The following is a 17197-nucleotide window of genomic DNA, read 5'->3' on the forward strand; positions in this document are numbered from 1 at the left end:
AGAATGCAAACAATAAGAAATTATTCATGCATGCTGCCCAAAGTATTACAATGCTCAGGAATAATGTATTCTTCAGCTTATATATCCATGGGCTTTTTTCTCTTTATCTTTAGTAAATACGAAAAACAGGCAAAGCAAACCAAAAGCTCAGAAAACAGTTTGAAATGAAATTCTGGCATCGGTGCAGTTTGTATTCTTGTTACTTTAAATAGGAGAAGGATTTTGCTTGGACAAATGAGACAATGATAAACCTCTGTAAAAATGCCTGACTTGCTTTAAAAAAACAACAACCGTGTAAGTGGAGTTCAATTAGCAAACGTGGTCTAATCCACTCTGTCATTAGATTTCATTTTTAGTTAGTGAGTGCCTTTATCAGGGCATGTTCAATCTTTCTGGGAGTTGATTTGACAGGAAGCCAACCAACAGTCTTATAATGCATTATAAGACATTGAATATAATATTCAATGTCTGGAATACTCTACCTGACTGTGGTTTCTTCCCCAAACCCCAAAAACTTTAACCTTAGACTGTCTACTATTGACCTCACCCCTTTTCTAAGAGGTCTGTAGGGGGCGTGCATAAGCGCACAAAAGTGCCTACCGTCCCTGTCCTATTGTTTCTTTTTATTTTTCTTATATGTATCCATTTCATGTATTCATAACTATGTTTATACTTATACCTGTTATCTTATAATCGCTTGACAAAATCAAATAAAAATAAATAAAAATGCTTTAGAGACTAAAAATATCCATTGGCATATCCACATTCAAGATCCAAAGATCGCTACAACAGATGGATTCTTTACAGTGTTTCTCAACCTTGGCTTTAAGATGTGTGACTTCAACTCCCAGAGTTCCTCAGCCAACTATGCTTCTTTCCAGTATGTGTGTCAGATCTGCCATCAAACCGCTTCAGCCCTGCTTCGCTTTGCTTTGCTGGCAGCCTGACATAAAATGTGGGGAAGGGGAATGGGAAGATGGGGGGGGGATGCCAGGAACCAGAGGCACCATCGAGAGACAACGGTTGAAAGATCCAAGGACACAAGCCTGGGAATGGAACGTGAAACGCCCATTTAAAGAAGTGCCAAAATGTGGAACTGTTACCAAAACATCAAATTCGAACCTTATGGGACAATCACCAAGATGATCAAGGGGGAAAATTACCAAGGCTGTGCAGGAAATCCTCAGATCTGGCTTTGCTACACTGAAACCCACTTGGCTTCAGTAAAAATAGATCTTTCACTACAAATGGAGTCGAGGGTCTTTCTTTTCTGCATATCCAAGCTGGACAGGCCTGATAATGTGTGCATAAAACTGCAGTTCTGTCTCTTAGATGGGCACTAGGAGCTGATAGCTAGAAGTTAGTATAGAGCACAGAACTTCAAACATGGGTATTTTGCAATGTTTAGCACTGGGTGAGAAGAGAATTTGTCAATGGGGAGGAGCATAGACTTAAAAATATGGCATTTTATAACACACAGAACTGTCTGGACCATACTTCTGTAAGAAAGTACAGTGTCAACTCATAAACAATTTTGTATACACGTCTTATAGTTGACAACAGAAAGAGGGGGGGAGTTTCAAAGAGAAGGCAATAGTGTTCGAAGACTGATTAGATGGCTGAAGCTTCTGCCACGAAAAAATCTAATTGGAGAGCATGATTGATGACTCTTGGCTATGGACGTTTTTCGTTGGATGATACAACCAGAGGGGTGGGTGGAAAAGCAGGATCAAGGGTGACAGTGAATTACTATCTCAGAGTTGGCTACGCCCTGGTTATTGCTGGACGTAGAATGGTAGCTTCAAATAAATCCTCTTTAGTTTTGGGAGTGTGACTCGAGGCTCATGATTTAATTGGAGTAACTGCCAGAACCCTGACACACAGAGCACTATCCTGAAGTACACAATATAGGTTGTCCTTAATTTACAACAGTTCATTTAGTGACCATTCAAAGTTACGATGACATTGAAAAAAATGACTTATGATCGTTTTTCACACTTATGACTACTGCAGCATCCCTATGGTCATGTGATCAAAATTTGGGGGCTTGGCCACTGGTTCATATTTATGACAACTGCACTGTTTTGGGGTCATGTGATCACATTTTGTGACCTTGAAAGAAGCAAGTCAATGGGGAAGCCAGAGTCACTTAACAACCATGTTCCTAACTTAACAACTGCAGTGATTCACTTAACTGTGGCAAGAAAGTTCGTAAAGTGGGCAGCACTCACTTAACAAATGTCTCACTTAGCAACAGAAATTTTGGGCTCAATTGTGGTCATAAGTCAAGGACTACCTGTACTTTTTCGTTTGCTGGCTGAGACAAGTGTGCCACTCACTTAGACGCAGACTCTGTTCTTGATACATTTGTTAAATTTTGAATGTGATCTAGGGCAGGGGTGTCAAACTCATGTCGTCACGGCATCATCACATGATGTATCGGGACTTTTTCCCTCTTTGCTAAACTGGGCATGGGCATGGCCAGCGCATGACGCATCCGGCTCGCGGGCTGGGAGTTTGACAGCCCTAATCGAGGGAGATAATAGGGAAACCTGCACAAGTTATGAAGAGCAATTGATTAGTTAGGTTCCTTTCTCTTGCAACCCTTGTTCCAATGCATATACTTTTAAGTATTTTCAAGATAAGGTTGAACAGGCTAGAGTTAAATCCTTAATAAATAAAACCATTCGACATCAGCCAACAATTTCAGAATATTTACAACAGAATTCCCTCTTCAGTTGTTTCCCTCAGTTGTGTACGAAGTGTATTTCAGGTGTGTATGATGCCACAACTGCAAGCTTCATATTATAGGGCTTAGATTGGTTGCTGGAGTTTCTCAAACAACTTGTAAAGTTGTCACTTTGTGAAAGCTCATACATCTCAAAGCATGTAAGAATAGGCTTGTGCCAATAAAAATGACATCAATCTTGCAGCTGATTTACTGCTGCAAAGCTTTCTCCAACCTAACAACCAAGGAGTCGGTGTCAAGAGGTCAGGTTTTATGGATTTCCTGTCAGGAGTCCTATCCATTGAGTTTTGAAGAAGATTACGCTCACCTAATTGGCCACAGAGTTATATATCTGATCTGACAATGTTGTCCTATACCACATCTATCATTACAGACCAGCATGACTCTCTTTCCTTGGCAGTGGGTCTTAAAACTTTTATTAAAGTTTTTTCTGCAGCTCTGCTACATGAGGCTTCCGATGCCAGGTAATTAAATGGTGCCAATTCTGTTGAAACAACTATGGTATTCCTAGTGCCTATCATGTTCTATCATATTCTTATTTTTAAAAATTATCATTCCTGTACTCTGGACATTTGATGCCAACTAGTTTCTTACTGCAATCTTGAATGGTCCCCGATGTGATAAAATGTTGGCCTTTCCAGAGTAATAATGGTAGGAAGGAGAGCCAATGGTAGAAGGAGTCTTTTCCCCTCTTCATACGTAGGTACCCCCAAACACAGTAATACAACTTCTAGGCCATGTACTACTGTAATTAATACTCAAGCATTCTTTATTGCTAGACCATCAGAAAAATTATGTATTGATGGAAACCTAAGTTGTACTCCAATTCATTTATGACAGGTGGTGGAATGCTACACTGATTATGGCCCCTTTATTTGAAAATGAAAGACTTCTACCTTTTACACCTTTACTACATTCTTCTTATAAATAATAGCAAAAAACCCGAAAGTAGTTTTGTCTAATAGATGCTGGGCAAATTCCTCCACTGGTTAAGTACTAGCGATGTCCTGGGCATCTCTTCTCCTGTCAATTTCTTTGTAAATCAGAGGGAATGGTGGGATCACCGAGAAGAGAGAGGTCTCGTGGGCATTATTTGATCCAAGACCTCAACCGCCCCCTTATTCCAAGTGACAACCAAGGCTTCAGATGGATCTTATAGCAGAACAACAGGAACAACTTCAGCTCCCTCTAAAAGTCATCTGGGTTCATCAGTTTCAGGAACAAAACAATATAATGGGTATTGCCTCCCTGCAAGTGGATGGTGGCACTGGAGAATGCCATGGAAATTAGGGGATGATCTGACTATAACAAAGAAGACACCAAGAGCTTGCCCATTTCACATCACGTAGCCAATGCTCTGACAGAAAAACTGGATCCAAGTATGACCACTGCCCCATTTCAGGCTCTGAATGACCCAGGATAGGCCCATGGTCATCATGTTAGCCATGAACTTCAAAGCCAGCTCAGACCTCACTCCTAGAGAAGGAAGATTAAAGTCCTCCAGAACCATAAATCTGGGGAACTCAACTATCAGCCCAGAAATGGAGTCAAGAAATTCAAGTAGGGAGATTATATGCAGGCTGGTACAACAGCTACACTCCAAACTGATCCCTAGAGACCAACTTGGTGCAATGCTGTGAAGGAATTAATTACTGGATGACAATCACCACATCCACACCCCTGACACCCCTGGAGTCTCAGCTAATGCCACATGCCAAATCTCATTCGGCATATTTCTGAAAAAGCTAACATTTCCATTACTGGACCTAGTCAGGTCTTATAATACATGCCAGGTCTGCCCTCTCATCAATGATTAAATAGCTGATGAGGGAAACCTTATTACAGACCAACCTGGTCTCAGTAGAAGTGGACTGGGCCACTGATGGTCTACAGACAGAACAGAGTTTAAGTCAGGGGTCTTCAAACTTGACAGCTTTAAGACTTGTGGACTTCAACTCCCAGAATTTCTCCTTCAGTCATGTTAGCTCAGGAATTTTGGGAGTTGAAGTCCACAAGTCTTAAACTTGCCAAGTTTGAAGACCCTTAGTTTTAGGAGTCAAATGTAAAACCAGACAATGGTTCCACATTCTCTGAGAGTGGTTCACTCCCTGTCTCTCACCATCCCTCTCCATGTACATCACCACCAAGATCCCCAAAACCAAGTCCACCAAGACCAAGGGTTGGGAACCTTCCATTTTCCTCACCAGAAATCCTTGGAAAGGAAATTGGGCACTTGAAGGTACTAAAGCTTCACCAGTAATCAGATCCATCAGGGTACCCAGTTCCCACCTCATACTCACACACCTTGGCCTATTCATAATAGGACTCCACGAACAGATAGAGCGTCCTTCTTCCTTAGGGCTACCCAGAGGGTAGACAAGGTGATATCTGTGGGGAAAGGGGGCCCATAGTATCCTGCACCTTACTATAGCTCTCACCTGCCCAGCTACCACTCAAATTCTTGAGCCTCAATGGCCAACAAAAGCATAGATGCATAGGAAGGGACCAAGCAATGGGGAAGGACTCCAGCAGTCCAGCCTCAATGGAAGCCCCAGCAGTAGCCAAAAAAGTGTCCAACAGTAGCACCCATCCAAAGACACTCTCGCAAAAGCATCTAGCAGCATCCTGCTCCTCTGAAAATACGAAACAGCCTGCTTCTCTGGAAAACAGACTGGGAGCTGGAGCCCAATTTTAAAAAAATGCTGCCAGGTCCAGAAGGCAATACCAAACATGGTTTGCAAAATGTGCCCGCAAAAACACTGCATAACACCATAAACTGGGCAGTGCAGTAAAGGAGTAAGCATGGCCAGAATGCTGTGCTCTAGTTCAATTCAGCTTGCTTCCAACCTCCGTTCTGAACAGACCTCTCCCTCCAAGAAAGTGCTTTAATCAAACAACCAATGCACAAGTATCTACAAACACTCATGAGGACAGCCCAATAGCTCTCTCTCTTTCCGCCATCTTAACTGAAAACTGGTCACATCTGGGTCCTGACTAGGAAATCTAACCCATCTTAATATTACTTTGAATAGGTCTTGATTCTGATGTGCCAAAAAAAAAAAGACCCCACTACTTCCATCTGTAACAACAGCTGGCTACCAGTTCAGCCACATGTGGCTTCAGCTTTCCTGGAATTTGTGGCGCCTTGTTTCCTTGTGACGGGAGGTGATAGAAATGCTTAGAGTGACAATGAAAATTGGCATACGGATAACTGTGGAGCAGGAGATCTGACAGCCACATCACCTTGGCATTCAATCTCGGCTGACAATTTTTACATCACATCAGAACACTCAGAACATATGCTTTAGAAGCAGTTGTGTGAATCTGACTTAACAAAAAAACAAACAAGAGTCACAAGAGGCCAAGAATCCTGGGAATACATTCGTCTAAAACTGTACTCTTATTATACGGAGTCTATCATGGAAAAAAAAAAATCCTGTTTTCCTTTCAGCTTGACTTAGCACACATTCATTAGACAAATTATGTGCATATGATTCTGTTGGATCAGAATCTCCACACTTGATTTTCAACAGCAGTCTTTGCGTTGCAGGCTGTAACATTTGGCAAAAGACGCATTGTTCTAATTAACACATGTTCCGAGAGAGGCACTCTGCCTCAAATGTTTTATTTGATCAAATGTTTGCCTTTCTACACGCACCAAAGATAAATCATTGCTCCATGTTTTAAAACAAGACAAAACAGAGAGATGTTTATATGCGCTAGGAAGCCTCTGGAAGACTGTTTGAACTCCATGAAATCCAGTGACAGCTGGCATCACAATGCAGAGATTGCCCTGCGGGAATAAACATTGGCTGCTGTCGAAGAGAAAGAACAAGAGCTAATTTGCTGGTGGAGAAATCAAGATGGCTGAGGCAATTTTCAGGGCCCAAGTAGGCAAGGTGCTGTTTCTGGGCTTCTCAAGGAAAGGAAGCTACACAGGTGGGCCTTGTTTAAGGATCACCAGCAAATACAATGAAGCAGCCAGTAGGAAGTTGGAAGTGGTGGTTATGTGAGGTCCCACTGTGCAATCCTTGATTTAAAATGGCAACTGGGACTTTTGGAACTGCTGTCCCTAAATAGCATGGTCATTTTTTAAAAATTTACAACCAAACCCATTAACAATAGTGTCCCAATTAATGGAGTTTAATCAAATATCTTTATTATGGTCATTGACTAGCCCGTGATGGCGAACTGATGGCACGCATGCCAGAGGTGGCACACAGAGCACTCTCTATAGGCATGTGAGCCATTGCCCCAGCTCAGCTCTGCCGCGCATGCACACGCGTGTCTGACAGTCTTTGGGTCCATGCCACGCATGTGCGAGGCCGGGTGAACACATGGGGGGGGAGCACTTGCACGGGGGCAGGGTGCATGCATAGGGCACCCCCGGGGGTGCATGCGTGGAGAGTTGCATGTGCATGTGTGGGGGCATGGGGGTTGCGCACGCATGCGCAAGGAATGGGCAGGGTGCATGCACGTTGCATTTTGGGGATGTGTGCGCCGAAAAGGTTAGCCATCACTGGACTAGGCCTTAAAGGAAGTCTGTTTTTTATCTATAGGTACCTCATCAAACTGAACAGAATTTTTTCTTAATCTCCTATACTCTGAAGTGACTTAGAAAGGATATGTTGGTAAAAGGAAATCAGTGGCAGCTCCAAATTTTGGGGGGTTTGGTGGTCAGAGAAGAAAGTCAGAGGCAGGTAGACTTCATTCAGCCAGCCTTCTTTTCAGAATACTTGGATGGTTGACTCAAATAATCCCTTTCAAAAATATTTGGCAACAGAACCAAACAACTCCCTCCCTGAAGGCTGATCTACCCCATGCTGACCATGGCTGTCCTTCCAATCCCTCCTTAGGGAATATTAGAGCATTTAGGGAACATTAGAGCTTTAGGAGGGACGTTTGTGCTCTCTCAGTGGCCACTCTGACTTTAAAACTGGAGCTCCAATGTATCTAGAAAGGAGACGAGGTTTTGATCATGTGGCCACTATCTCGACTTTTGATTCCTCTCCCAAAGATGACCCAGGGAGCAGCTGTAAAGCAGGGAGGCCAGGAATGGACAGTGGATAATTTGCAAAAACATGGACCTCAGAATGTGCCTGCTCCATCCTAAAATTAATTCCTGGAAAAAATTATTGAAACCACTTCTTTTCTCCTTCTTTATGAAAAGGCAATGCATACTTGTATTTTTTTCTTCTCTTAGCTACTTCAGGGGCTTGAAAACACAGAAAATTAACAGATTATATTCTTAATTTATTTCTAGCTTTCAAAATTAAGTTGTGATGGAAGAGTAAACAAAGGATCTGAAATCAAGTTCCAAGCTCAACTTTAGGACTATTTCACATAGTACAAATAGTCCTTGACTTATGACTTGAAGTTATGATGGAATCCTCTCCCCCCCAAAAAAGGTATTAATTATTCAGTTTCGAAATTATTATGCCCCCCCCCTCACCTCCAGTTATGTGACTGCATTTTCAGTGCTTGGCAGCTGACCCATATCTACAACTATTCGCACTGTTCCTCGATTACGTTATATAATTTCCCCCAAAATAGAACACTGCAAACAATGATTCACTTAGCAACCACTTTACAACTGGTGTTTGCTAATGACCACTGCAAAAAACTTTAGGTTGATTACATTGTACAACTGTCAAGACTTATGACCACAATTGCCAGGTTCCATTATGGTTATAAATCGAGGATTACCTATATACTAAAAATACACTTTCACCATTATGAAATAATCAGAGTTACAAAGACAGTACAGGTAGTCCTCGACTTACAACAGTTCATTTAATGACCGTTCAAAGTTATAACGCCACTAAAAACAGTGACTTATGGCCGTTTTTCCACAAATATGACCGTTGTAGCATCCCTGCAATCACATGATCAACATTCAGATGCTTGGCAACTGGTTCATATTTATGACGGCTGCTGTGTCCTGCCTGGGGTCATGTGATCAACTTTTGCGACCTTCTGACAAGCAAAGTCAATGGAAAAGCCAGATTCATTTAACAATCGTGTTATTAACTTCACAGATGCAACAATTTACTCAGGGGTGGGATGCAAATATTTTTACTACCGGTTCTGTGGGCCTGGCTAGGTGGGTGTTACTAGGCGGGCGTGGCCATGTGACTGGATGGGCATGGCTTCTTTTTTTTGCAGGTCCCCTCCTTTTGCTTCCTGGAAGCCGCCTGGGAGGCCATTTTTGCTCCCAGGAAGCTTCCCTGAGGCCCAGCTGTGCCGGGATCCCCCTCGCTGTCTTACTGCTTCGCCCAGGAGGCTTCCCTGAGGCCCAGAAGGCAAAACCTGGAGTGCCCCAGGCACACATACATACACCCCGGCACACCCCTTTTTGCCTCCTGGGCCTCAGGGAAGCCTCCTGGGCGAAACAGTAAGACAGCGAGGGGGATCCCAGTACAGCTGATCGTCAGAACAGCTGGTTTACTACCGGTTCTCCAGAGCCGGGCCAAACCAGTAGAATACCCCCACTGGATTCACTTAACAACTGTGTCAAGAAAAGTTGTAAAATGGGGTAAACTCAATTAACCAATGCTTCACTTAGCAATATTAATTTCTGGCTCAACTGTAGTCATAACGTGAAGACTACCTATACCAGTCCTGGTCTTCTTATGCATATATTATCCTTATGTCACGCACATCTTTCCATCGTTTGTAAAAAGTTTGTAGACCTACAAATTAGGTTTCAGATGAATGATTTAATTGATACAAATATACACAACAGGAAAACAGAAAAAGAAATATAATATACATAAAACCTACTACCAAACCTGAATCTGAATGAGTTGAACAAAGTATATTTGCACCACAGTTCCTTCTTTTTCATCCCAACAACTGAATGCAAAAATGACCCTATTTTGCAGCAACTCTGTTACTGAAAGTATACCACAAATATACTGTTATTTGCCATATTTGTCTTCCTAGATGACAGAACAACTTCAAGTACTATTTTAAGACTGCTGATGCAATATAAAAACACAGTTTTAACTTCTTTAAGGCATTTTCTTTTGCATTTTTTCAAATTTATACTGTAAATAAGTTACATTATATTCAAATGTGCTTTTTAATTAATCGGAGATGTAGTCTAAATCTGTTTAAAAGGTTTTCATCTGATTAATGTAACCAATTATCGGAAGCACGAGTAAAACTGCATCCCTTTTTAATTCTATTTACAACAATACATCACTAACCTTATTGTTGATTATAGCTTCAGAGTCATCAAAGACAAAATCTCCATCATAGCTGTTCACAAAGCAGATAATGGAAAAAAGTCCCACAATGGTTTTGGCCCAATATGGTGGAAGGGTCAGGAGTGGTATATCATGGTCCAGGTTAACTTCTCCCTGCGCCATTCTGCACACTTCTGGTTAAGAATTTGGAGTACCAACATTATGCTGGTTGTGAATCTAAAAGACATACGAAATAAATGCATAAAGAACCAACTCAGCCCTGGGCTACAAATACTCTCTTCTATCTGAGGCAACTCAACTTGACCCATTTTTTTATGTGTATTTACTAACACATAAAAATATTTCGCTGTCTACTTGTTAACACCCATGGATGGTACATCATTTGTGACATATTGGTAGTTGGAGGAGAGGGGGCTGTATGAGGAGAAAATAAAATAAAAACTCCTTTCATTATTATAAAAAATCTTTTTCAGCTGCATATAAAGGTGTAGTTTAAATGTCTTTGATACTCACTAAGGATGTAATAAGCAACAGCCTGAGTAAGTTATTGTAAATATTCTGTTTTTAAACAACTACTTGGCAAGTGTCTGCATCCAATACTTTAAGATTCTGGAACTCAAAACCTATTTTCTATAAACCTAAATTATTTTTTTAAACAAAGATGATGTAGATGACTGCCTATCTTAAATACAGGTAGTCCTCAACGTACGACCACAATTGAGCCCAAGTTTTTTGTTGCTAATTGAAACATTTGTGAAGTGAACTTTGCCCCTATTTTATGATCTTTTGTGCCACAGATGTTAAGTTGTTAACATGGCTGTTAAGTAAATCTGCCTTCCCCACTGAATATGCTTGCCAGGTCGCAAAAGGTGAACATATGACCCTGAGACACTACAGCTGTCATAAATATGAGTCAGTTGTCAAGCATCTGAATTTTGATCACATGACTACAGGGATGCTGAAGTGGTTGTAAGTGTGAAAAACGGTCATAAGTCACTTTTTTCAATGCCGTTGTAACTTTGAACAGTCAAAGTTGAATGAACTGTTGTATGTTGAGGACTACCTGTAATACAATTGTGTGGCCAGGAGTGGAAATACTATAGTTGCATGTCATAAATGTAGTGATATTTCACCCTGTGCTGACTGATGACCTCATTCAGAAGTTCCATGCAGATGTTAAATAGAAATGAGAAATGAGTAGAGACACTGGACACAAGAAGTCCCAAAAGTGATGGCTTCTTAGGTGAGAAGAGAAACATCTTCAAAGAAAAACCAGGAAGTCCGGTTGCCTCTTGAAAAAGCATCTTTGGGCAACCATGACATGGATGACTGAGAATCTTCATCCACACAAGAAGGTCTAGGGTTGGGCCTTTTCTCCCCTATCAATATTGAAAGAGGAAAGCCACTATAATGGCGGTTCTATTATCAATTCCTGAAGCCAATTCCAGAAGAATATTATGGTTGATGGTATCAAAGGCTGCTGACATTTAGGAAGGCAAAAATGGACATGGGCCCCCTCCTTGAGACCTGCAAAGGTAACCCACAAACATGAACAATGCTATCTCAGGATTGTAAGCAAGCCTGAAATCTTATTGAAAAAGGTCCAGCATGATCTTTCTAAGATCCTATAAGAAGAACAGAAATCCTGTGGCCTTTCAAATTTTGCTAAACTAGAACTCCTTGACACTCGTGATCAAACATGTCCACTGAGAGTACAATCCACATCTGAAGAACTGTAAATTCCTTAGAGAGTAAAGAGAGCAGAAAGTAAAGAGAATGGCCTTGATGGAGACAACCATTACCAAAGCAACAAGGAAGGAAATATTGTTTAAGTCCAGACAATGAAAGAGGAATGCAAAAAAGGGCTTAGACAACACTTTCCTGAGTTGTTTTTCTTCCATTAACAGCTTATTTATTCCTTTATGTAAGTAGTGTTGTCATTGTTTTTAAGAATGTTATTATGCCAAGATACAAGCAGATTTTATGCTAAATTAGAATGTTAAGTTATTTTTATGATATTGAATGAAGTTAGGCTACAGTTCTTCATAACCTTAACTAAGAGTAAATACCTTTGAACTGTTACTTCTAAAAGCCTTTTTAGATAGCTGAATGCAATTCATTTTACTAGAATTTTGTCACGGAGGATAACATGGTTAAAAACAAGCAGGTTCTTCAAAACCTCTAGCACATATGCTCTTGAGATTAATTTGCATCTCTTTTCAATTTTTATCCTGTTAATATCTAGTTTCCTTTTCTCCCTCCAAGCAACTTTTAACAAAATCTATCATCCAACCAACATATGCTTCTTTCCTTGTCCGTATTTTCATCTTTCCTCCCAAATTCTAACTGAATTAACTAACAGTGACTTCATTCACAGAATGATGGAAAATAAAATTTCTGCTTTTGTAGGAGGGCTAGTATGGAATAGTATGGTATACAAAAGATGGAAAGAACTTGACAATACAAAAGCATCAAGAATGACAGTACATTAGTGTGGATAACAAAGAGAGCAGCAAATTCTGCTAACCCAGATTTTCAATGCGGCTTTGAGGAATCCCGAAGATCTCTTTCAAGCTAGGTCCCAAAGGCTGCAAAGTTATGAATGGCTGCAAATTTGGAAGCTTTGGTCTTCATCTGGGTATTTCAGAATGAAATCTTCCTTACTGTTCCTTTCCATCACTAGCAGAGAATTCTTAATTTTCAATAGAAGAGATTACATGTAGTGGAAGATTGAATTGTCAAGTCATTGGTAGATTCTGAGCTTGGTTATTTCATTATCCAACCAGGTAACAACTGGGTGACCTGGTGGAATGAAGAATTGACAAGTAGACCGACTCTTTGCTAATTCCTCTCTGGACAAGGAGAGGATGTGAGATTCTCCACAAGTGCTCCAGACAGTTGCTCTTCACAAGGAGTTGCAAGACAACAGATTCCAGTGGGTTTAGAAGGGTCTAGAATAGGAATCCTCAACCTGTGGGCTCCAGCCCACTAAAGGGCCATGGACTCTTGGCCACCAGGCTGCATAAGTAGTTGGCCAATGCATGTGCGCACATCTCCTTTGCACTAGCGTCACAAGTGCTGCACAGGTTCTACCATTGCAGCCCTCTTCACATGTGTGCATGCATGCATAAAGGTACCTCTTCCCCTTCCAGGCCGCCAATCCAGAAAGGTTGGGGAACTCTAGAATAATGAGCTGCAGACACAAGGGTGAGTCTACTTCTTCATGGGGCCCCTTCCAGCAGCCAACCCACCATGGCTATAAATAAAGGGAAAGAACACTTAAATTTGACTTACTAATTTAGAATGGGCCATAATATTTTAATATTAAAAAAACCTGAAGAATAGACTCTGTTCAAAAGATCTCATGGAAGAAGAACAAGTTTTATTGGATAAGACAGGGACTGATCTCAAAGTAGAAAGCAGATTTAAAAAATGACATGGAAAACATGCTAAACTAGACATACAAGAGAAATCACCTTAAGTCTTAATAGATGTCATTAGACAAGAGATACACAAATAACAAACTAAGAGAGAGACCTGGGTAATTTTCTGAGAAGGAACAAATAAAAATAAATCAAGTTCTAGGATATTATTTGAAGGGATTAAAGATCAAGACAATTAAAAGTGACTAGGAATATAAAGTTGGTTTATTTGATCAAAGATAAAATAGCTATATTGTTATTTCTGGTAACCCTTAATGGACTTTTGCTAATCAGAACTGAAATGATGAGGTTTCAATGATTTGTTTATAGATAAGAGATGGGATATGGGAAGAAGAGATAATTTGCTTCATTTTAAGATAAGATGGTAGGTTACTAAACTGTTTATATTTAAAAGACCCAGATTATTGGGGGAAATATGCTGACTCTGTAAACCGCTTAGAGAGGGCTTTAAAAGCACTGTGAAGCAGTATATAAGTCTAAGTGCTATTGCCATTGCTATAGGGGAACTCATTTTATATTTTTTTCTTTACTATATTATTTTTTTCTTTGTATTAATTTTTTATTCTTGTAAGTGTATTTTTTTAAAAATAAAATTGTCATTAAAAAGAGAATATGCCTTATCTCTTTAATATGTTGCTTGCTTTTGCAAACAAGTATATATTAGATGACAATAGTATAAGAGGGGTTTGAAATGAATGCTGGCTGCAAAATACATTTTAAAATTGTCTTCCTTTATGTATTTCTCTTACTCTTAGGCCTATCATCTCAAGGAAACAAGAAAAAAAATTCCACTACAGTTCATACCCACAAGCTCTTTGTTTACTGAACCTAGATAACCCTGTCAAAACTTAAAATACTGGAACGCAGATCTCAAGGGGCCTCCAATTTCACTTTACTGATCACAATCTGTGACCCTATATTATTGGGGGAGGGGGAAATTCAAGCAAAACATTGCAATTCCTGTGCTAAATAAAAAAGATTTCTTAATGATTTTTAAAATTTGAGATAGCAAAAAAGGAAAGGGAAAAGAAAGAAAAACCCAGCTATGATTTGACCAACAGATGACACCAGATCTCCCAAGTAAAGCCCTTTCTGAGAATGGGGAATAAATTAATTTGTAGTGGACATTAATTGGTTGAGTCTACAATCCAGCCACGGTTACTATAGCAATATCTTCTATATTGATTTCTATAAAAATACACAAAGTGCCATACTCTGGCTAATTATCTTCTTGTTTTTATGCTATCATTGCCATTCCCTTCTGTTTTAAAGGCAATCTTCTGGGCAAAAACAATTTAGTAGGGAGAAAAGACAAATAGGAGATTAATAACAATTTTCAGCAAAGCTATAATGGAGGTTCCCAAAGAGAAGAGCAGAATACCATCTTTTTCTAGGCAAAGAATATCCTTTGGAACTAAGTTTTGAAATTCTCCAGAATGAATCCCTCCCCCACTCTCACACACTGTAAATTTATTCAAATGAGATGTGTTATTACGCCCAAGGATATGTGTGTGTGTGTCCTGCATTCAGAACACACACACACACACACAAACGCACACACATCCTATATATCTCAACAGAAAGACTTAGGGAATTCTATTCACCTATGCGTGCCTATTTAGAAATATGTCCCACTGACAATTGGTACAAATGGTTGAACAATAGGAATAAGATTAATAGAGATAAGAAGATTGTAGATAAATGTATATAAATAAGATATTGAGATTTGTATATGTATTAATGATGTCACAGTGTTGTTAAAGATGAGAATAAGATTTTTAAAATGTGAAAAAGCATAATAAAAATAAATAAATATGTCCCATGGGATTACATGAAAGCAAGCATACACAGTTGATCAGGAATTTATCTGCATGGCACCGGCATACACGGAACTTTCTGATGTGTGACCGAAAAACTCATCACAAAATTTTAAAGTTGGAATATGTCCCATGCATACCCCTCAAATTGGAGGATTGGTTCTACACATTTTGCCAGCAGGAAATTTCCATTGTGGCAGGTGAATCCATTCCTAAAATGGACTGACCAGGAAGCCTTCATGCGGGTTGTCCCAAAGATGCTTTTTTTTTTTTTTTCAAGAGGCAACTGGTCTTTCTGGTTTTTCTTTTAAGACGTTTCGCTTCTCATCCAAGAAGCTTCTTCAGCTCTGACTGGTTACTGAGGGAATAGAATCTAGTCAGAGCTGAAGAAGCTTCTTGGATGAGAAGCGAAACGTCTTGAAAGAAAAAACCAGAAAGTGCAGTTGCCTCTTGGAAAAAAAAAAAAAGCATCTTTGGGACAACCATGACCTGAATCATCTGAGAATCTCCACAGACACTTAACACGGGTTGTCTATTGAGATTCTCAGTCATCCAGGTCATGATACGCTTTTTCAAGAAGCAACTGGACTTTCTTTTCTTTCTTTTTTTCCTTCGAAGGCGTTTCTCTTCTCATCCAAGAAGCACAACTCAGGTGACTCTGAGCACCCGGACAAACCTCCAAAGGGGCTTCAACGACACTCCAAAAAAAGAATGCAAACGACCAGCTGTCTGTCTGTCTGTCTGCAAGGAGAATAAATCCTTCCATTCCCCACCATCCAGTCAGAGCTGAAGAAGCTTCTTGGATGAGAAGCGAAACGTCTTCAAAGAAAAAACAAAACAAAAACAAGAAACTCCAGTTGCCTCTTGGGGAAAAGAGAGGGGGGGGGAAAGCACCTTTGGGATTTAACGCAGATTCTTTAAGCTCCTAGCAAAGACCGGCCGCGGAAGGTCGGTTGGAGGCAGGTCGCCCATGGCTATATCCGGTAGCCTTAAAGGCCGAGGGGAGTCACCTGGGAGGGGAGCGCAGAGAAGTTTTTGCGCGGCGGTGAGGTGGCGGGGTGGGTTCTTCCCGGGAACGTGGAAGGGACGCTTTCCCCGAGTCCGCCCGGGGGCAGAGAAGCAGGTCCTCGGGAAAAGGTCGCGGCCGGTTATAGCAGCGCCTCCGGGGCAGGTAAAAATAAAAAAGGAGGGACCGAGCGGGCGCGGACAGGCAGGCGGACAAACGCCTGAAAAAAAGTGGCGGGGAGAGCCGGACCCCCGCGTTTGCGGTGTGGCTCCTCCGGCGATTCCTTTGTCCTGAGCGCCGCTCTGGCGGAGGGAGCCGCGGAAGAGCCCCCTTTCCCTCGCCGCCGCACGCGGGGATCCTGGTTCCCCCCACAGCCCTGCCCGTCCCGCGGCCGCCGCCAGAAACCGCCCCCCTCCGCGCCTCGCCCCCGACGGGCTTTACCTGCAAGCTGGAAAAGGAGCCCGAGCGGCATCGCCCACCCGCGATGGGGAACTCTGCCCTGCCTCCCTCCCTCCCTCCCTCTCCTCAGACGGAGCCGGGGATGGGCGGGCCGGGGAACCGGTCGACCGAAGGAGGAGCCACCCTCGCCTCCTCGCTCCCGGAAGGCAAGCACCGGGCGGATTGGCTCGCCTCCCCCCCCCGCCATCCCCCTTCTCCGCCCCTCCAAAGGACCGGCCCCCGCTCCTTGACGGGCGGAGTGACGTCTGTGGGGCGGGCGGGAAAGAGGCCGGGCGCGTGTGGTGGGCGGCGGGAGGGGGGGAGAGAGGTCGAATCGCGTGGAATTATTATTTTTTTTGATGGTGGTGGTGGTGGGGGAGTGTTCTGCGTGGACGATTTAGCTGGGAATGGGAAGTACAGCGCGATCCTAACTGGGTGGTGTTAGCTGGGAGGGATTCTGTAGAAAAGCCTGCTACGTTCCTTAGGAATAATCCCAGGCAGGCAGTTAGGCCTTGGGGGCACAGACTTACTTA

General features: G+C 41.8%; 1 protein-coding gene across 2 annotated transcripts in view; it reads right to left on the reverse strand.

The window, feature by feature from the left end:
- The window catches only part of TMTC4 (transmembrane O-mannosyltransferase targeting cadherins 4), a 53315-nt gene extending 36482 nt beyond the window's left edge, over nucleotides 1-16833 (reverse strand). For both annotated transcript variants that reach the window (XM_026668941.2, XM_087967313.1), the window contains exons 1-2: nucleotides 16668-16833; nucleotides 9961-10176 (exon numbers count right to left, since the gene is read on the reverse strand). In XM_026668941.2, coding sequence (XP_026524726.1) covers nucleotides 9961-10122 — 162 coding nt within the window. In that variant the 5' untranslated portion in view covers nucleotides 10123-10176; nucleotides 16668-16833. The remainder of the gene's footprint in view (nucleotides 1-9960; nucleotides 10177-16667) is intronic.
- Nucleotides 16834-17197: the final 364 nt, after the last annotated feature.

The sequence above is a fragment of the Notechis scutatus genome, chromosome 5 (genome assembly GCF_049901735.1).
Source record: "Notechis scutatus isolate UNSWTSFEM ecotype Mainland chromosome 5, rNotScu1.2, whole genome shotgun sequence".
NCBI classification, from domain to species: domain Eukaryota; kingdom Metazoa; phylum Chordata; class Lepidosauria; order Squamata; family Elapidae; genus Notechis; species Notechis scutatus.